The 22,873-nt window shown below is 39.1% G+C and overlaps 1 protein-coding gene across 2 annotated transcripts in view; it reads right to left on the bottom strand.

Annotated features, from left to right (window-relative positions):
* Positions 1-22,873, bottom strand: part of DYM (dymeclin) — a 218,972-nt gene that overhangs the window by 175,562 nt on the left and 20,537 nt on the right. For both annotated transcript variants that reach the window (XM_009273826.2, XM_009273825.2), the window contains 3 exons: positions 19,277-19,349; positions 6,624-6,749; positions 4,855-4,997 (listed from right to left, as the gene is read on the bottom strand). In XM_009273826.2, coding sequence (XP_009272101.1) covers positions 4,855-4,997; positions 6,624-6,749; positions 19,277-19,349 — 342 coding nt within the window. The remainder of the gene's footprint in view (positions 1-4,854; positions 4,998-6,623; positions 6,750-19,276; positions 19,350-22,873) is intronic.

The raw sequence follows: 22,873 nt of genomic DNA, 5'->3' as shown, positions 1-22,873 counted from the left end.
TTCTGTGCTACTGTGATTAAGACAGAAGATGAGTTTTATCTCGTGAAAAAAGGCAATGAAGACTCACAGGGGACAGTCAGGCACCGCTCTGACAGTAGTTCAACGTAACTTCAAACCAGCTTCTATGGTCCTCACGGCACCACAGCACAGATTTCGGTCAGGATGAAGCTGCTCTAGAGCCCAGCTTGCTGGGCAGCTTTTGCAGACTGAGCCTGCCACAGCAACACTACTATTAATACTTTGTATTAATACAAAGAACGTGTGCTTGAGCTGCAGCCACACATTTTGATCCAGTTCAGACATGCCTTTAGAGAAACTAAGAGAAAGGTTAAAGATCTGGACACTATCTAAATCTTCACGTTCAGGCAGGTCAAAACGCCATGATTCCAGTGACAAAAGGATGACACTGTTACGGACTGTAAGCAAGAAGGAAGATGAACAGACAGAACTGGGAAAGAAATCTCAGATCTACACCTTCTTCACGAACAGGCAATTAAACACTGACTAAGCACCAGGGAGACAGACAAGGTTGTAGTTATGTAGCAGATCATACCACATCATGAAAAGGCTCTGGAAGGTAGAAACAACCAGCCTGAAATATTTGTTAGTAGAAAAAAAGCTTGGTGGAATCCTAACAAATAACAGACACATCGTTAGTAGCTTTTTGTGTCTGTCTACTTTGACATGTTTTAATCTAGGTATTACAAATCAGACTTACATAAAATTGAAGAGGAAAAAAAGATATTAACATAAAAGGCTAAATATGAATAAATAGTTTTCTTGTAAAGTTGAAGATAACCATGCAAGTGCTCCTATTAACCAGAATGCAACACCAAAAAAAACAGGAATAAGCTATAGTACATATATAAGTCACAAATGTACAACACAGGTCATCAGATGCCTTCAAGTACACTAATGCTGAATGACATAATGCAGAGTGAATTATATACTTACATGATAGAAAGTCATTAATGGTCAGGAATGCTTGCCTAGTTCCAACCAAAGAGTACAGACATGAGAAAACGAGTCATTATTGACCACTGTACGCTGAATTCTGCAATTTATATTAATGCTACAACAGTACATTTGTGGGCCAGATTAGTCATGATGATTGCTTAGGTGATTAATGAAGATGAATCCGGCTACTGCCTTTTCATTAGTTTCTTACAGGTACAACATTGTACCCATTACATCTATAATCATCTAAACAGCACAAACTAAGTCAATTAGATCTTACTGTTGCAGTAACTCCTAAGCACTGCAAGATGCATTAACGTGTTGGTTGTTTTTTGGGTTTTTTTTTTTAATAGCAAAGTATAAACTGGATCAAGTATTTCAAATTGAACCATTTAAATTGGCTTATTTTTCAATAGTCTTGAGTAGCACTAACATTTTCCTGCCTTAACGTATCATCTCTTTGGCAGTTCCTCGCTGTAACATGAATTTTATTTTGCAAGAAATAAAATGACTAATTAAAAAATTTTGCTTGCCCAGAAAAACGTTCTCTCAACTTGGTTAACTGCGGACCACAAATTGGCAAATGCTAATAATACTCCAAAAGAAGATTTAAAACCAACAAAAAAAAAAAATTTTTTTGAAGGTAAGTTGGTTCAATGTACCTTGTGAACCAAGAAGAATGGACTTCTAATTTCTAATATATGAGGTCTAATCTCTACCGCCATGCATACTGATGTCATTTATGCCTTCACATCAACACATACCATCAGATCTAGCAGCACTTTACAATTATTTTGCACACCTACAAAAAGACTGCAAAGACAAAGCAAAGTTGACTCAGTATAGAGGAATGTCCTTTACGGAGTTACAAAACTAAAATATCATTATTTCCCCCCTCATTCCAAACCCACAATTGTTTATTTAACTACTGGAGGATAACATAATTGGCAATACAAGTCTAACCAAGGTATTTTATATACAGGATGGAGAAAGGTACTTGCACACAGATAGCTTGCATGCAGTCAGAGGCCAAACCAAAGAGAAGTAACTGGTGTGAGGATGTTGGCTGTACGGTTTCAGGGTTAAGGAGGCTCATGAGAGGAAAAAAACCAAGCTACGAAGGATGAGAAGCAGGAGAAGGTTAACTGTGGGAAAGGGTAAACTTCTGCGCATATCGTGTATAATTATCACTCCTGCTGAATCACAAGGAAGGAAAGGGGGGGTGGAAGGGGGGGTGGATTTAACATACATTGCTTATAAGAGTTTGTTGATCTACTGCTGCTGTGCAAGTGACTACAAAATATGCATAACATAATACATGGTAACGTAGATGACTGCGGTATCAAGTTAAATAATTTCAAATTAACAAGTACAATAATTATCTTAAGCCTCGAAATTTCATATGAAAAATAAATGATTTTTAAAACCAGGCTCCTACCTCCTTTCATCACAAATAGACTATATTTAGACTATTTCAGTACACTTTATTTTAAGCATTATGTGGTATTTAAAAGACACTGAGCAACAGAAAAGTGAATTTTCAATTCTTCCACTCTTCTTTCAATTCTTATCTTGTAAAGATTACAAAATACACAAAAATAAAACAATACGGAAATCACGTCTACGTTTTCCACATCTGCTCATTGCTCAAAACTTGCTTCTGTTCCATAACAGACTATCAATTTGTGTTGCTACCTTCTAATCTGTATTGCATTCTACCCGTGCACCTGATTCTATATAAAACAAAGGATTGCAAAGGGTTAATTCAGAGATATTACGGGCAGGCAAATATGCCATTTACTCTACCAATCCTCTTGTGTCCAAGTTTCATCTATAGTCCAACATCGTATACAGGCAAATAATCAGACACAAAAAACATTAACCAACTGTCCGGGCACAAACAGGAAAAAAAATTTCAATTTTCTAACAGGATGTGGTACTTATTTTTTCCCCTTTCCCAGGCAGGTCATTAGAAAGCTCTTTATAAAGGCTCTTTTACTTAGAGCTTTAAATGAAGATACTTAATTCACTGGGAGAAGAGATGGCACTTCAGGTACTCATGAAAGAAGCAACAAAATAAGTGTAGGAGTATGCCAAGGGAGTTGTTAAGAGAATGGTTCAAGAGCAGTAAAGGGGGTGGAAGTGTAGGAAGAGACAAGAACAGACGTAGGCTGAAACCTTAAGGGTTTGCATTAAGAAATGCAGGCTCGATATACAAGAAGTAAAAAGTCATGGGGGGATATGATATCTATCAGAGGAGCTACAGAGGAAGGCAGGAGTGGCAGCAACTTGGATGGCCTTCACAAATCAATCAAGTAACCAGAAGAGGGAAAAAAAAGCTATTTTGCCTGTAGCAGCACTAAGGCAGAAAGATACTCAAGCGTGACTAGAGAGATTAGAACCAAGAAGAATAAAACCATCAGGTAAGTAGAGGTATCAAAATACGCAGTGAGAACTGCTCTCCAGTCACAAGCAAAAGCACAAACCACCCACTGAAAACTGCTTCGGAAAAACATTTTAAGAGCAATTTTCTCTAGCAATTGAAAAGAAGGAAGAGAATGTACCTGTTGGGACTCTTGAATAAAAACGTCATAGGGAACAGTTTAATTAATTTCTTCTCTGTTTAAATAAACCCAAGCAACTGTTTTCTGACACATTTACGTTACGGGCACAACCCAAACACGGCAGCGGTCGACCCTTGAGCGTGTAAACTGGAAACCAGAAAGGAGGTGCGTGTTCCAGCAGCACATTGAGCTGTGTGTAACCTCATCTTACGCAGAAGCAGCGATGTGTTTAGGCTATGCTGCACCAAGTTAGAGACATGCTCTTTTACTGCCTCCATGAGGAGAGCCACGCACACTGTCACAGACCGTAAAATATTTTCTGGCCGACCACTTGCGGCCTGAACTTTAATATCCCCTAGGGATGCTGCCAGTGAATGGATTTCACAAAAGAGCAAAATAAATAGTATCAGTTTTAACAGCAACTGACTTGCAAAGTGTTATTTAGTTTACCAGGAAAAAGAAAACAACATATACCATTACTGTTAGCGATATATTGTATTTCACTCTTATTAGATGGAAAACCTTCAGGAAGAATTTTTATATGTAATACACACACCAATAAAACACATCTGGTGTGGGGAAGAGAGCAACCACCAACCAAAACACAGTATATAGTATAACAAACATGAGAAACCTTTTTCTTAGCAAAAAAATGGCATCAAGCCTTTCATATTCTTCAGGCAACTTCTCTCTCTCTCTCTAGCAAACAGTCCGCCCACAAAAGGTCAGAATCTAGTCACACTATTCAGGAGAAAAACCATCAGTCAACCTACCGGGAAAGACATACACTACAATATGTTACAAAAATTCTTATCTAGGCCACTCCCTTCTATCACAGAATCCTTGAGACTGGAAGGGATCTCTTGAGACCATCTAGTCCAACCTTCTGCTCAAACAGAGCCACAGAGCAGGTCACCATATCCACCGAGTAATCAAAAAGAATAAAATATGTCCATAGAAGAATTTCTTACCACATTTTAACTAACTTGAAGCATTATCAAATGGGGCACTACTCGCTTTATTTTTTTTTAAAAAAAGTATAAACAAAAGCAAAAAAATGGACTAAGTGCTACTTTTACCATGTGCTGGCCTGCAGGGAAGGCGTCCCTGCAGTGCCTGCAGATACAAATGCCTCAGATTCTAACACATCTTGAGATGGACCGTCTACGGTTACAACCCAAGCAGGCCTGTGGACAGCTTTTCTGTACTGAGCATGCACACTGGTATCACTTGTTGAAAAAGAAATGGGCTACAGGTGTGTTTGTAAGAGAGGTCACACAGAAGGCAATACTTCATAAGGTTTGAAGTATGGTTTATAGAAAATAAGACTCACTTGCCACCCCAGATGCGATCCCGTAAAGCAGTCCTCCTCCATCTGTTTGCTGCTGAAAGACATGGGTCCCTGGAGGAGGCCTTCTTTCTTGTCTAATGAAATTATATAGTAAAGTTTTCACAAGTCTGCTGGTATATGGGAGACTGAAAAGAAAAAGAGAACAGCTTTAGTTGACTCACAACTTGCAAAATTTGGCACAACAAAGCCCAGGCAGGGTGCAAAGGCTGGCGTTTGGCATTAAACACAGACAGTAACTCTCCCAGTCTTGAGCAGACTGGAAAGGGAAAGAACGCCAAGGTCTTGCCCATGCAAAGCTGCACTGACTTCAGCAGGGCTCTGCAGGAGCACCTTCAACAGCAGGATCATCAAAACTGTTTTGTTTTCTTTTTTCAGTACTACTTCTAAATCAATCATTTAATTTGTGGTATCGTTGCATTCTTTTACCTCAAGACACAACTGAAAAAATATTTATGCAAGGGAAAGAAACATTATATTTGTTTCATTTTCGCTCCATGCTTTGGTTACATAGAACCGGTAACAATAGTATTTCTCCACCCCCCCAATATTTTTGTCTGTGTGCACAGCTGGGGCCAATTTGCAAAGACCAATGAACCATCTGACCTCACATCAGTGACTGACAGGTGCACATAAAATGTGCTGGATTTAAATAAAAGGTTACAGTATTTCCAAAACAGAGAAGGATTTCCACAGAAGCAAACAGTTGGTTCCCATTCCCACGTGATATAGAGGTGGGCAGACCGGGGCTGTGTTACGATGAACTCCAGCCCCCTCTAACCACTACCCCTCCAACTCTTCACATTGCCCTAGATTCCCAGCCACCAAATTCCCACCCCTCTCTCCAGAGGCCAGGTACCTGCTACTCCCAACTCAGGTCTCCTAGACCACGTACTGCCTTTTCTCCCAAACATTCCCCGTTTTGCCCCAAACCCTCACCTCCTTCGGCCCAGAGACTGAAGTACCACCAAACCCCACAAATACGGAGGCTCTGCCTCTACCCCGCTGCAGTTTCAGGCTGAAGTCTGCCCTGTGCTCCCTCTGCCCACATCCAAGACGAGCCTCCCTCCTTTCCCTGCGTGCCGCCCCGGAGCAGTAGCTCTCTCTTACATCTACTAGAAATTTCAGAACACCAGACAATAGATACACTTCCCAAAAATCTGCCCGCGTGGAATTTAAAGTTGAAAGAGGATGAATGGTAGCCTGACCAAAATGCGTAAAAGCCACCGTGACAAAGCATTTAAACAAAACAACCGACTCGCCAGAACAAGTGGTGTTACTCATACGACCGAGTTTACCACCTGCTAAGTATTTCCACTGTTGCAGCTTAAAACTCAACGCAGCACATATGTGCAGTCTTTCGAGGGGCTGCTCTTTATTTGTCTCACAAGAAGGCTCATTAGCATTTCTGAGGTACATGGGTTCCCTAGACTGCAATGTTACAGGAAGAGACCCATACCTGAATCAAAAACCATCTTGAAAAGTAAAAGCTGTTTTAAGTTAGTGAAATTACCCTCAAAAAATGAAAATGGCTTCCAAAATAGTTTTACTGAAGTCAGGGCTGCGAGATTTAAACCTGAAACCTTCCAACAGTCTTTACAGCTGTTTGCTTTTGTGTTCTGTTTTCTTTTGAGCAGAACAAGTTTTCTTTCAAAACAAATTTCACTGTCTTTTGTTTTCGAGTACAAACAGTCTAAACAAGTGGTCAGAAGCGTTTGCTTTGCCGTTAGGTACCACCCCAGAACACGACATACCATCGCCCATGCATCAGGTATTTGTGAATGATGCTCTCTCGTAGAATTTCTTTATGGAATAATTGGCAGGAGAGGAAGACGATGAGAGTCGTCACAGCTTCCAAGGAAATGCTGTATGTAATATCTCTGCAGGAAAAAAAAAGGAACATTTGTAAAGACTAATCTACTGGGTTTGTTTACAAACTGACTTCCAAGAAGACTTGGTAGCTTCACATGAGGTTATACGCTGTTTAGCACAGCGACTTTCAATTGGGAACACGTAAACAACAAATTCAAAAAACCCAGAATCGCTTCATACCAACAACGGGTTGTTTTTCTTAGACTCACACATTTTTTTTTTTTCTATATGCCAAAGACTAGACAATATAAAAACATTGAAGTATTGCCCAGAACATTCCAGGTGCAATTTTCAGACTACACTTCACTCTAAAAATAATCTATCTCAAAGGCGTGTCCTTTGTCCTGTTAAATAAAATTGTCACAAAACTACCATTCTAAGCCAGGGAAATGCCCAGCTAGCCAAACACAGTTCCATCTGCCAGGAAAAGTGGATCCCTAAGAAAGGAATGTAATACACAAAGGCTAGTTTAAGTGTAAGAAATGCTTAGGATATCAAGATACTACATACAGTTATTCAGCGTTAAATGGTATTTTTGAGGTAACAGTGAAGCCTAAAGTTTCAAGACATTACAGCCAATCCCAAAGAATGTGCTGTAATGATTAAATACTGGCACCAGACAGTTTAGCAAAGCTCATTAAGTTAAGGTTAATTAGGAAAGACTGTGCAGCAAAATGCATGAGAGAGATCTCCACTGTTTGGGATATCTTGTGCTTTCTGTTCCCACCTCTGCCTATAATGAGCTTGTTACATATCTTATTTTTAAAAGAGGGAGAAAAATGGCATTTGCCTCCTTAATCAGTAATAAATTGCAGACTACAAGAAACCTTTTAACACACAATGAAATAACTTGGACGTGAACCAGTATCATTCTTGCTTTCAACCCAAGACCATTTTTACCTCCTCCAAAAGCAAGGAGATACTTCTTTCGGTGCAACAGTACCATCCTGTAATCCATTAGAAAGATTGTTATTAAGTACTTTTAATGTTTTCCCCACTGTTACTATTTAATTTCCACAGTATGCTTCACAATCCAATATTGTTAAGCTATAACAGGTGTCCAGCATCAATTATCAAGGTTTTTTGACCTGGGACCTACTGGAAATTCAAAATCTATTTATCCTTGTCAAATTCAAAGGTTTTATAGTATCTCTATTTAAAATAAAATTTTAAAAAAAATCAGCATCAATGTGTGCTTAAGCAGTGATGCTAAGTTCTTCTTTGTTACAAAGTCACCTTCCAAAAAAATCTTATTCTTAACAGTTAAAACAAGTATAAACATACAACTAAGTGCTCTTTCAAATAATGACGACTTGAAAACTACAGTGCAATCTCTTGAAACAAAATAAGCTAACCACAGAAAAGACTGGCTGGAGTAAAACTCTTCATTAGCCTCAGGATCAGAACTGGTGTGGTCCTCACCAAAATGAAGAGGATTTCATTTAGAAGAAGTCAGTCTGATTTTTAGCACGCTCAATTCCTTCAATATTCTCAAGTGTGCTGCTAGAAATGCTGCAAATAACATGCATTGCTGTAAAACACGAGGAAGAAGAGTTTCGCGCATCACTGTGTATAGACAGCTGAAGTTCGGCTCTTCTGCAGTAGCTCTAGGCCAGAGTTTGAGCAATGCGCGTGCCAGTTATTTGCTCAAAGTCAAGAGCAAACTGGAATCACAATTTCCTGGATTGCAGTCCACACAACCGCACTACCTCCGATACAAAAATGTTTTTGAAAGTGAAGGTTATGCAAGCTCACTGTTTTTTTTTCTTCTCTCACATCATTTAAGTATTTGAATCCGTAACATTTTAAGTTATACATCAGGAAGAGATGTACTGCTTAAATAACATTCTTCCTTAAAATCATCAAGTACAGTTTAATTACTTTTAGTTTTCGTGAGTTACCTGACTTTTTGCCCACTACTGAGGAAGTTAGCCAGTGTAAATGCTGATCAGGCCAGAGGTTACACTGCGATCTGGCTCCACTGCAAATTCATCTCAGCCAGAAGCAAGGCTGAGCTAGGAACGGCTCCCACTCCCTCTCCAAAACCGTGATGCTTTGCAATCAACTACCCACGTCCACCCCAAGCAAAGCAGGGAAGACCCGTATGTACTGATTATTAGAAGTTTAGCCACCAGCAAAAAAAAAAGAAATTAAGAAATGTTTTTCTATCAAAATAAAAACAAGCTTGGAAAAAATAATTTTTAGCTACAGAAAAAAAAAATAATCAGAAGCTTATCATTACCAAGGCTGAGAAGACAAGAATAATGTCTCCAACCCTGAGTTGATGAATGAAAAGGCTGGCTTCGTGACATGCTACAGCATCCAGAACAGCTGGGTCACTTTGCTGAGAGGAAACAACTTTCAGAGTCTTTTTCTCCATCTGAATCATTCATTTACTTATTTTTCTGACAAACCATACAAGTGGAATAGCAAATCGGAGGAGACGTTACAAAATTCTTTTCTATTTTTATAAGATTCAGTGTAAAGAAATAAACAAAGAGGTTACTGTAATGTATTAAGTAATTTTTTTTTTTTGGGGGGGGGCGGGGAATCTGCTTTCAATACCCTTATATAACTCTGAACGAGAAAAAATAGAAAGCAAGCTAAATTCATGCAGCTCCAGTTAGCGAGTTATTCTCATTTTCTTTCTATTCGAAACCCAGTTAGGGCACATTTAACTGCAGAAACATTCCACTCAACCTGTAGAATCTGTTCAAATTAAATCTGCTCTGACATAAACACAACCAGAGTCCTGATATCTGAGGTAACCCCTCAGCTACAGTCACCCTTAATTTATCAGCACAAGGATAAAGCTTCAGAGCAAAATTATTTTCTCCACCAAGGGTCAAATGTACAGTTTTCTGAAACTCAAGCATTTCTAAAGGGTCACAAGAACTACCAGGAACCTCTTTTAACTTCAAAGAAAATACTGTTTATTTATACTGAGAGACTATAGAATAGGGGGTTTTGTTTTTGATATTTTTTTTTTTTTTATTCAAAGCTATCGGTCATATAGAATGACTTTACATGGAATTTATGCTGATCTCCAACTTCCTCTGAAAACTGTTTGCTTGCAGATAAGGAGGAAACTAGAAATAATGAACTCATGTATCAATTACATGTCAAAATTATTTAGCTATTTATTTCAGAAAACCAGAACTGCATGATGTTTTGAGTTTCTGTGGCTTTTTTTCCCCCCCCTTTCCAAGTGTCCTATAAAACAGACGAAAAAAAATCCGCTGAACTCAGATAAAGCTCAAGTAAATGGGCTTCATAGAGCAATGTACCAAAGCATACACAGGTCTTTTTTTCTTTTCTCCCTCTGGATTTTCTCATTTGGGGATTTCAATAGTTATTCTCACTTAATTTTTCCCTCTTTTTTCCTCTCTCCTTCCCACTGGAGGATATGTTCCTGTATCAGGTAGACAAGCTAACAGGTATTATTCTTTTGTCCCTCTTAAGACGTACTTCTTTCACGGGGGAACAATCTGGCATTGACTGAACTCTAGAAATCATGGCAATCATTTCTCTCCCGCATTCAGGTTCTTTCCTTATTACTGGTAGCTGCCCTCCTCGGTATCACATTTCTTACGCCGTGACACAAAGCAAGCGCCTGTTTCTTTAACCAGATGGAACAGGTCCAGGGCCTTGCATGTGACACCCAAGTTAAAACTGACTTCTGGCAACCAACCTTATATATGCACATTTAGTCTCTAAAGCAAAGACATATCCTATGTATCCGTGATTATCTTAAATTATGAATTCTTCAGAGAATGATGACTTGAGCTCCAAAATGCAAGATTCCTAGATGCTAGCATAACAAATATGTGCATGCATTTAACATGCGTTTTAGTATCTACATTTCAATGAGAAACAGTTGATACGTCAATGGATTCCTTCCAAAAGCAATGATACCAGATCATTTCAACGAATGCTTTTAAATTAAACAACCGTGTACAATTTGCATTATAGCAATCTTTAGACAACAACTCATTAAAATCAAATGACAAAAATTCTAAGAAGTCAGCAACGCTTTCCATCTTAATCCCTTTTGTAAGGTAGATAGCAGAGATCTATCTCCTCTTTGAGAGACTATGGCCCCGGGGTCTTGCATGTGACACCCAAGTTAAAACTGACTTCTGGCAACCAACCTTATATATGCACATTTAGTCTCTAAAGCAAAGACATATCCTATGTATCCGTGATTATCTTAAATTATGAATTCTTCAGAGAATGATGACTTGAGCTCCAAAATGCAAGATTCCTAGATGCTAGCATAACAAATATGTGCATGCATTTAACATGCGTTTTAGTATCTACATTTCAATGAGAAACAGTTGATACGTCAATGGATTCCTTCCAAAAGCAATGATACCAGATCATTTCAACGAATGCTTTTAAATTAAACAACCGTGTACAATTTGCATTATAGCAATCTTTAGACAACAACTCATTAAAATCAAATGACAAAAATTCTAAGAAGTCAGCAACACTTTCCATCTTAATCCCTTTTGTAAGGTAGATAGCAGAGATCTACTATCTCCTCTTTGAGAGACCTATGGCCCCGGGAGTACTGCTTTAAAGCAGCACTGCATTTAGACTTTAAAGAAGTACTGCTTTAGAAGAAATTGCTAGAGAAACAAATTCTTCCAGGATACAAACTGGAAAGGATATCACTTCTCTTCGGGTCTTCCATCAAGAACATACATTTTTATTGATTTATTTTATTTATTAATTGCGGTGGCAGACTTGTAAACTCCATCGGAGCTATCAACCTGCAGGCGTTCGAGGCTGGAGAACCACACCAGACCATCTATCTGCGTATCACACCCTCGCAAGGTTTTGTCTGCTTGAACTGGACCAAGATTTCACCTTACCCTTTTAACAGACTCACCCTTTTAACAGACACTCATTTCAAATATATGACAATGCTGATACTGCACTTAAAGTTCCAAATGTCTGAAAGAGGCGCCTATGGTCAAAACAGTCCTCTCTAACAAAAATAAAAGATCTTCTTTGTGGTAGAAACAGGAAAAGAGCACACACAAACAGCCAGTTAAGGCAACCTGCCTGAGCAATAACTCTTCCAACTGCAATAGCTTGAATGCTTGCCGTTACCTGCACCCACAGACAAGTGCTCACGCTAAGTGGTACCACATAGCAAACAGATGCCACACCATGACACACCACTAGGTTTTGAAGTAGATCTCTTCTGAGCTACAAAGAAAATGCTGGAGTCTGAAGCAGACCAAAACGTCAAGATCATAATAGCAAGGTCATCTGTCAATCGTAGCCTGTGGGGAAAATACAAAAACCAAAATACTCTTGCCTACTCTTGCAGACTCAAGTAAAAGCAATAGGAGCAGGAGTCTGATGCTACCAGCAGCTTACGTATCTAAGCTGGTAAGGGGAGTGGTACGAGGGTAACTCCTGTTTCCAAATGATGCAATCGCCCCCCACAGAACAAGAACTATGGGCCTGCTAAAACCTCAACTCCCCAGTATCCTGGCATCTGCTTTTTTCCACTCAAAGCCATGCGGATGACCTTCTATCAGCGTCAACTACCAAGACCTTCAACAATCTACCTATGTGTCACCATCCTGCTGCTGCTGGCCTCTCTCCAATGCCAAGCACCGTTCACAGCTGCTTTCTGTGCTCACCACATCATTCAGCTTTGTTCCCTGCCTGCAAGAGAGAGGTCTGTGAAAGAGGAACCAAGATGAAGCATAGAGGCAATACATAGGAAAATCTCAGCTAGGAACTCCAATTACCGCTCTGCAGGCATTGTAAACACTTTAATTGCTCAATGAAATGCAGCTATTTCTATATCCTAGCACACAGACGCTGAGAGCTCTTAAATGATTTCACACGTAAAGAGCAAACTGCCTGAACAGTCAGAAACAAAACTCTGAATTTCAACTCACACCACTACACCAAGCCCCCTCCCTGCTTAAATATTTTCCTGAACTTTCACCCAGCCAGAGCTGTCTGCTCCGAGTATTAAAAGGTTAAAAGGTAACTCATTTTCTAATTTAAGGAGAGTTGCCAAAAGGGCTGATTCATACAAAAACTCTCAAATCATACAGGAACCAGGTTTCATTTCCCTGCTTCCTGAGGGCCCACCAGAAAGGTGAAAGAGGAGTCACCACAGAGAATAGGATCAGTTTTGAAAAGTGAAAAGCAAGTAGAATAGCTGGTTATCAGTCTCAGGATACAAGTACAACAACTCAAAGCGAACATAATCTTTCCTCTTGGAATCACGCCTAATTTTACACCCACTGATGGCAAATACGCACCGTGGCAGCCGATAATGTACTATGCTTATTACAGCTGACTCCAAACATTTGGGAGATGTCCCAAAGGGGCACTCAAGAAACACCAACTGGAAGCAGAGAGCATTTCTGACATTTCCTACTGCATCTCCCCCGCACTGGGTATTCTTGACTGGGAGACAGAACGAGAGTGAGAAAACAACCAAAGATGGAAATACTCTAGAGGGAGTATCTAAAGGATTAAAATGATAGTTGGATTCAAGACCCTTTATTCCCAGACCTGTTCCTAAACCATCTGAGACTACGTGGCTGTGTACCTTTTCACCTCACTGGCATTCAGTTCCTCCCTCTACAGATTAAAAACATTTTAGAAAGAGTCTAGGACTTTTAAATGTTGCACAGAGAATCCATATTCTTCTGTATTTACCTTTCACATCAACAAGTCTTGTTAGCAATACCCACTAAATCTACGTGAAAGACCTTACCTTTCGAACAACAGAACACGAGAGAGCAGTCCAAATACCCATAAAAATGGACAGCTCAAATGACTGAGCTTGTGTAGCTTTCAACCCCCAGGGAAAAGGCAGCCACAGAGAAGATGACCCAGGTGCTCAGAAAGCTACTGTAGACCATTGCAGAGATCTGGACAGGGCCAGACGACAGGAATCACGTCCTGTGTTCCAGCTGTGCAGCCTGCATGAAAGGCAGACCTGCTCCACAGTCTCTCTGTAGCACCACTTCTCAAACGTGCTGGTTTCAAGGCAGAGCCGTCTTGATGTGGTGGCAGCAATAATCTTTTTGGGTCTCATGCTTGTCTAGGCAATGGAGAAAAAAGGCTTATGGCTGTCACCCTAGTCGCTGTCACCGATTTGAAACAATCTGCAAACTCTTAAGGGGCCAAAAAGATATGCCTGACTTCAGTGCCTAGCTGTCTTTGCTGCCCAGACCAGAGACCATAGAATCATTCAGGTTGGAAAAGACCTCTAAGATCACAGAGTCCAATCGACCAAACCCAAATACTAGCAAGCGGGTGTTTTTCAAGATGTATCCGGTATCTTTTGTGAAGACAGGACTGAAAACCGTAACAGAGGAAGCAGATTATTAGGAGCTTGAATATACAGCATGATGTATGAGAAACAGTACAGACCTCTGATACTGTGCTCTGTGATTTGAAAGTTTGGTACGAGTTGAATCTAAGTTAAAGTTAGCCTAGTGAAAAGACAGGTCATTGAGCAACACCGATCTAAGTCTAAAATGAAAACTAAATTAGAATAGAATTAGAACAGAAAGAAGAATGTGATACAGATAAAGGTTCTCCTGCTCAGGACCTTTCGACACTTAAGAGGCCACATATCTGCCATCAGAAAAGAGAAAAGGATGTAAGAGTGATGAAGAAAATCTTCCAAATAAATATATATTTATTTGCTGCACCACCACAAGGTGCAGCAGCAAATAAAACTCCCTTTATACTCATCAGTTCCCTTCTACACAGAGCACAATAATTTGAATTAAACTTTGAGGATCTTCAAAGTGCAGCAATACAAATCTCTTTCAGTTTGGACATTTTTGCTAGCTTCAACCTAAGCTTCAACAGATGAAAGTTTCCCTTTGATGATTAGGCAAAGTTGCCAAAAATGCTGAAGTCAAATAGCTCTTCAAATACTGGAGCTACTACAATCTTGATAAAAGTTCCGTGAATAGTTCTTTTCTAAAAAGCACTATTCTGACCTATTGTTTTGAAAGTAACAAAAAAATTAAAATAGAACACTCCTGAAATAGGAGAGAAAACAGTTAACTTCTTCACTACTCACAATTAGCAAGGAAAAAAGCCTAAGCATTTCTCATCATCTGTACGTGGCATTGTTCCTACACAGCAATGATTCCGCAGAGCTTTATAATCAATTATGTCGCCCTTCTTCCTTCTACAGTCAACTTTTAAGCTCCCAGGAAACGCAGCGAGCATCCTTAAATGAGTCAAAACATTGTTAACATTTAAATTGGGAAATAACTAACATTGCAACCTAAACCAATTGTAACTACAGAAAATAATGGAATGTAATAGCAATATCAACTAACAACTTCCACTGGCACCACAGGGTGCTACTTAACAGTGATTTAACTAGATCGCGGTATTTCATTTGTCCTCCACGTGCATTTATAGTTTTTAATGAAGTGAAAATGTACTGATAACAAACAGATGTGCAGTTATGTATACCAGCTCTTAACAAGCTGCTGAAAGAAGCCTTTAGAATTTTAAGCTTTGGGAGCTCTATCTTGCAACAAAATGTTAGCAATGGTTTCTACATAAAAGTCATACAATTAAATACTGAAGTTGCACCTTTTTGCTGACTATGCAGTTTTAATCATTAATGTACACTCTTGAGTGCTAACATTAACAAAACCAAAGAAAAAGCAGAGTATCCATAACATACCCAAGGGAGCCATAAATCAAACATCAACACACCGTAACACAAGTATTATAAGGGATTGCACAAGTCTAATTCTTGAAAAGCAATAATGCTGTAGTTGGGATAAAATTTCTTAAAATTAAATGTTAATATGTGAAATCTTTTTCCTTGGCATTTTGTACAATGCAGCAGAGCCCATTTTTCAAAAAGGGTAATTCAAGATCTTTTTAATAACTCTCAGACACAGAGCCACAATGCTGCAGAGTCCCATGGTCCCAACTACGACCTGTTTTAGCTATGCTGAGTGTTAACTGCCTTAAAGCGCATTTGCCTTTCCCAGTACAAACTAACTTTGAGAAACAGTTTCTTAAATTCTTCGTAGACAATTCTGAGACACTCCCAGGTATGCTCTGCTGTATCTCTCTGCAGCCTTTCCCACCAAAAATCAACGCATTTTGGTCCTTCAGTTATATTTCATAGTGAGGGATATGGAGAGGTGGGTTGCAGACTTACCATTTGTCATCTTCCCCATCTTACACCTTTCCTTATTAATTTTGAGCTAGACTGCCCACCTGCATTTTCCAAGTATGTCTGTAGGTTATCCTGTAGGCAGACATGAGCTCATTCTGCCAAGGCTTCGAGTAGAGCAAGCCCAGAGGTGAGCAACCTCTGCCTGTGCTCAGGAAAGACTTGAGCCGCCTTCATGAACTCGGTGCCCGTGCCAAGCCCAAAGTCTTATGCTTGCTCTTGGTCAGGCTGGAACATGGGTTAAGATTACATACCTGCCTGCAAAATACCACACACAGGTGTCCTAAGCTCTCCTCCCAACAGACCCTGACTTCTTACATATATATCTTCACAACGTGATACTCAACTGTGAAGAATAATAAAATATTTCTCACTACTCCGTAACAGAATCTACACAGCTTCATCCAGCAATGCTCTCCACTTTTCAGTAACACATTTGCAAAAAAACCGTTAAGACAGCACATCTGAAATTATACATAGAGAGGAGAAAAAAATTATAGTACCTCTGAAGTGTACCGCTTTCACCAAAAAGCACCTGACATGACTTTTAGAACAATTTCAAAAGCAAAGAGTGCAGGACTGTTGCACAGCTACCTCTGCTCCTGCATTCTGGACGTAGAGATGGTCTTCCATGCTTTAAAAATAATCTTAGTATTTCAGAGAAGGAGAAAAAAAAAGCAGCTTAAACTGGGGTGTAGAGAAGCAATATATTTAGACAGCAGCTGCCAGCTGTATCCACTCCTTCATGAAACTGCATCTACAGAACCCAAGGGACACAGTAATTGTGACAATCCTCTGTTAAGGCTATTGAATGCTCCTAACAAAAACTTTGCTATTCTGAATGACGACGCTTCAAAGACAGGCTCAGCATGGAGATTTTAATGGTCTGTCACAACAAAAATTCATCTCTAATAGCAGCTTTACAGACAGATACTCTGTTAGCAGCGCCACTGTAAGCTGCCAGAGCTGCCTATCCTCTAGCAAGTGATCCTAAGTCCTGCTACAAAAATCATTACAAGTTTGAGTATTCCATGTATTCCACTCAGACAATCTATTCCTTCCCAAAATTCACATACTAGGCCTGTAATTTTCTTGCTTTATTCCAGCTAAAGACAGAAATTAACTACTCCCTTGATACAAAGTAGGGAAAGAATTTATAGTGTAAATCTGATGAGGGAGAGGGAGGGAAGTAAAAAGTAAACTCACTACTAAAATAATCCTGATCATTCTCCCCCCCAAAAATTAATATTACAGTAAGCAAAAATGTCTCAGCCTTATAACATCTTTATGAAGAATGGAGTTGGACTGTGTATTAGAGAAGGCAAGTTTTTCTGTATCTCCTTTCCCCTACCCTACCTCCCCTTCGATGATACGGGGATAAAATCATTAGTTAAGGCATTATCACAGTGTTAAACACATTATACTGGTAAACAAGACAATAACATACACTTTTGTAAGTGTTAATATCTTACTAACAATTCAGTAGCGTGCTATTTCAGGAAAAATTTAGCTAAGAAAACTTACTTGACAAAAAAAAAAAACCAAAACCTTCCACATCTATCTCTTATGAAGAGTATGTTTTTGATGTAGCTGAACATTAAAGATTGTAGACAGGCTTTGTAACTACTACTTTTTTAATATGCCATTATTATCACTATATTATATAGTAAAACTAAGTGCTTTCAACAGCTACTTCCATTCCGAGCAACCACATTCACACAGAAATGGAGATGCTGACAGGTTCAGTTGTTGAAAAGGGTTAAGAACAATCATGCCTGTAAAATTTTTTCTGCCAGAAAGACAGAATAAATGATATTGGACTCCACACACACATTGGGACTTCCAAGAAAGAAAAATAAAACCCTGCAGGATTTATGAAGTTGCCCATATACCGCAGTCCTTTCACCCCTTTGTACTTCCTCTAATCTGCTCCAAACAAAAAGTGTATCTGTTCCAGGAAGTCCTGACAAGCTTTGCAGAATGACACTCTAAATCATATCACTAATTCATTACACACTACCTACCCAAACCCTCATGTAATGCTGACAGAGTTGTATTTAATGAGAGCAATGTTTCAAGAACTATTGCATCTTTGTCAGCTTTCCAACCAAAAGAACAATCCGAAGTACAAAAACTAAATCAGCAGCAGAGCTGTATCATAGAATCACAGAATGGTTTGGGTTGGAAGGGACCTTAAAGATCATCTAGTTCCAACCCCCCTGCCATGGGCAGGGACATCTTCAACTAGACCAGGTTGCTCAAAGCCCCGTCCAGCCTGGCCTTGAACACTTCCAGGCGGGGGGCAGCCACAGCTTCCCTGGGCAACCTGTTCCAGTGCCTCACCACCCTCACAGTGAAGGATTTCTTCCTTATATCTAATCTAAATCTACCCTCGTTCAGTTTAAAGCCATCACCCCTTGTCCTATCACTACATGTCCTTTGAAAAAGCCCCTCTCCAGCTTTCCTGTAGGCCCCTTCAGGTACTGGAAGGCTCTCTCAAAGCTGTGATGCTTTAATTGGGGCACTACATTTTAAGCACAGACTACAATGCAGTTTAACACAAAAGATACTGCTAACACTATCTTGAAGAAAAAAGAAGTTAAAACTTATCAGGACAGGTGTGGAAAAACGTTTTTATTTCCAAAGAACAAAGTAAGTTCTCCCTCATATAATACTTAAGTATGCTTCATGACACACATCCCAGTGAGATGTGGAATCAACATATCTCAAATACAGCAGATGCATGGAAAAAGCCATGTAAACAAATCTGGAGACCTACAGAAACATTCCACTTAGTCATCGCTCATCTCTTCTCCGGACATCAAGTTGCTGGTATCTCAGAAATTAGTATAAATAAGTCATATGACTTAATGCACACGCAGTTCAAAAACCCACACAACTGCAGAAGAGGAACTTTTGTCTGCACCTTGCTGCATCCCCCAGAGACAAAGTGACAGCTCCAATGTATTCCCTGTAGAATTAGCACAACCATTTCTAGCCAAAAGTTAGCGGTAACTGTCTGTGTGCTGACAGAGGTACCTGAAACAAACACCAAAGCTCCTACAAAATAAAATAGGATAACTTCTGTTGACCGTTTGAACTGGGTGTGAGATGCTGATCATGTACTTCTTCCAACGGAATATTCAGTGCTGGTGCTGGCAGCAGGTTATCATTATCCTTATCAGTACTGCACCATCACAGGGAACATTCAAATACGAGTATTTACACATCATAACCCCATCACTCTAAGTTTTATATTCTCTCAAATGCTCAGTTTATACAAGGAGGCTGAAAAAAAAAGAAAAGAAGAGAAAAAAGCCAACTTACAAGAGGGGAATTTCAACAATGAGCTGGATGAGGCAACACAGCAACTCTTCTATGAGGTCTTCACACTCTGTTCCTGAAAAGAAGCGTACCAAAGGTTTTCTGGATTTTCAGATACCAAAAGAAAGCATAGATTTAAACACGTTGATCTAGACAATTGATATTTTAATTAAGGAACAAACACTAGAAGAGAAATTTTACCTGTTTAAGATAGCATTCTTTCCTGAATTAGAAGGCATTTGGGATTATCACCAGAGAAAATGGTGATGCTAAGCCTTTTATATATAAAACAAATAACTAATAACAATTGGATAAATTAAATAAGATGTTGGTATTGTAGGAATATGCTAATATTGAGCACATGAAGCCTCACTTTACTACTTACCTAAGTTCATATTAAGTGGTGTTATTACTAACAGTTGAACTGATCACTAGTGACTTCTAACTGGTCCACAGCTCAAGTCTCCTCCCAAAATTCCCTGCACTCTGCATATTTCCTCACCCCTGTTTTTAATCCCAAGTGAAGAATAAGCAGAGACAGATAGAAAACACAGTTCCATTTGTCTAACATACACTGAACAATATTCTAAATTGTGATCTGTCAAATGAATGCAGCCTACAGTACACATCACTGCTGCTCTTAGGCAATTAAATCTACACACTATTTTTTCATGAATATACATTTACTTACTGAAGAGGTTTTACACATTTCAATGACAAGTAAGAATTCATGAGTTTCCAAAATGCATTCTAAGTGAGCAGAAACTATTCTCTAATCATACACAATGTGACAAAATGCATGGGATGATTAAAAATAATTTTTAAAATGCAACTATTCTAAGCAATAAAATCGGTGGTATTTTACATTAGCACTGTATTTTGTAAAAGCAACCGTAACAAAGGACTTGCAAGACTTACTGAGGAAAAAGCTTATTAAACCATTTGAAGTTGTCATATAATACAAAAAAAATGGAAGATAAATCTCTTGGCTCATTAGGATTTTTTCTGCTTTCAAAATAAAATTATAAAGAGAAACCTACAACACAAAGAAGTGTAGGGGTTTATAGTGCTGAATGGCCTAAGAGCAGGCATAGTTTTTCCCTCTGCGTTACCTGATAGGCATTAGGGCATTGCAGCACAATGATTACCCAAATGCTTGTTTATTTTGTATTTTTCAAATAAATACGTCCTGCAATAAACACAACATTATAGCCACATTATGGCAGTGTTACTCTGTCGAACCCAAGTTTGTTCTTAAATCCAGAACTCAGTTTTAAGAAGCACACCAGAGGGAATATTCACAATACAGCAAAATTATTTCTTTCCACAATCGGTTTATTAAGAACACATTAAAAATTGTCACCTAGTGAACTGCACATTCTAAAGGAAATCAGTTTTTTATCACAGAAACTTGGTTGCCTTTATATAGAATCCCCCATGAGTAACACAATGTAGCTCCTGTTAGTAAAAACCAAGAACTGCTAGGAGTATTTAACCTTAGACAGAAACCACTGCCAATATAAAGCCCAGATAATGTATTCTAAGGTAACTTGAACGTGACAGTTTCCTAAGGTTTTCTGAATCTAGAAAACGCTTATAGAGCAAGACTGCTATTAGTTCCCAAAAGGTACCTAATTTTTTCTCTTGACAATTGAGGAAGGGGAGGAGGAGAGAAGAAAAAGGATGAAAAAAGTAAAGTGAGCGCATTTAAGAATATAGTTTCTTCCACCATGCTATATACACAACTCATTTGAAGAGAGAATAATGTTATTTGAATATGAAAGAGGGCTTTTCCCCTACACTATATTCAAAATAAAGCAAGAAAATATTGGGTTAGCACAAGCACGTAGAATGGAAGATGTTAGTCTTTCCTGCTCTGTTCTCAAACTTTTTTCTTTTAAAAAAAAAGCTTAATTGCTGTAATCAATGTCTACAATAATTAATGTATCCTTTTCCCCAATGGGGCACAGGCATTCTTGTTTAATTCTTGTCTTGCCAAGACAATGAGGCGGATGCATGCCAAGTCTATAACGTGAGAGCGAGCTATAAACATGGAACACTATGTGTTTTCATAAACAATGTCATTTTCAATAGCAGGATAAAGACAACACACACAATACTCATTCACATTAATAGATCACATACTTGGATCAAAGACACGTGTAAAGCCTTGGGGAAAAATAAGTAAAGGGTGAATCTGTCCAGATAAGATCAGAGCAGACTTGCAGAGAGAGGAATCATAGGCGCATCTTCTAAACTCCATGGCAGTGCAGCAGTAACTGCAAACACACACGGTTTTTAAAATGTCCAGTTACCCTGAAGGACCATTTTTTATCAGCTATATTTAAGTCCTCAAACATGTGGATTACTTGCATTGTGGGTTTTCTGGCTTTTTGGTGGGGTTTGTTTGGTTTGGGTTGTTTGGAGTTTTGTTTTTTGGGTTTGCTGGTTTGTTTGGGGTTTTTTTACATAAAAAAATAATACTTTGTGTTTAACTTTTTCAAAGCTACACATGTTACAGACACTGCATCAGCAGACACTACACAGGCAAAATGGCTTATCCAGAGGAAAGTATACGTGCCAGGAGACTCCACTTCTGGTAGAATCAGCCCAGCTCCATCCTTGGCCCTGATACAGGGCCTAACATAGACAGTAAAAAAGTCTTTCTTCTCAAGAATCTAACTAGTATGTTGTCACGACCTGGTGTGAGCTGCTGTAGCAGCTGGGTGTACCCGATGTTAATAAGATATTCAGGCATAGCAAGGTATAGCCTCACCTTAGATGCTACTTGTTTTTCTGCCCTGTTGCTCCTACAGATAGGATAGAACCTGGACATCAGTAATGAAATAATTCATTACTTGTTAACAATGGGTACATAAACTAATTGCCACCCCTCATTTCCTTTGTGATAGCTGAACACTTATGGAATCATTTCAGAACTGCAGTAAACGTATTGGTATTTATTCCCTCCTCTATGTCCTCTTATTGACTGTAATACACCAAATACAGTCCCTAGCAGCCTTGTAATAAAAACTTCTCTATAGAGAACGAATAGTTTCCTACTACAGGTCAGGGAAGAGGTTGAATGAACTGACGGTTTGATTCAGAATACAACACACAGCACATGCCCTCTTACACCTCTGAATCACAGTACGGTTAGAGACCACGCAGAAATTATGGGACACAGACAGTGGAAGCCTCACCAAAAGAGGAACGATTTCTGTTAACAAGACTAACTGCAGCTTCAGATCAGCACACGCTGAGTCCAGTTTAGGATTTATTAGTATCAGGATTTTTTAGCTGAATCTTAAAGAATATGGTTTAAGTCTGCGTAAGGATTTTCCTACAATCAAAATTGTGCAATATCCTCCAAATTTGTATGCAAATTCCCAATTATGGACGAAGAGGCAAAGGTTGCACTTCCTGGGCCGAAGAACCATCCGAAAACTGCCAAAAGGAACAAACTCCTATTAATGGACTTATCTTGAAGGAAATCAATAAGCAGTGCTGGGGGGGACACGACCCAATCCTCTGCAATTTATTCATTACAACTTTATAATGGTAGGCTACAACATATCCATGCACTCAAACTTTTTGCAA

Source organism: Aptenodytes forsteri, unplaced genomic scaffold, assembly GCF_000699145.1.
Source record: "Aptenodytes forsteri isolate BGI_AS27 unplaced genomic scaffold, ASM69914v1 Scaffold31, whole genome shotgun sequence".
NCBI lineage: Eukaryota > Metazoa > Chordata > Aves > Sphenisciformes > Spheniscidae > Aptenodytes > Aptenodytes forsteri.
This window is presented reverse-complemented; position numbering and strand designations above follow the sequence as displayed.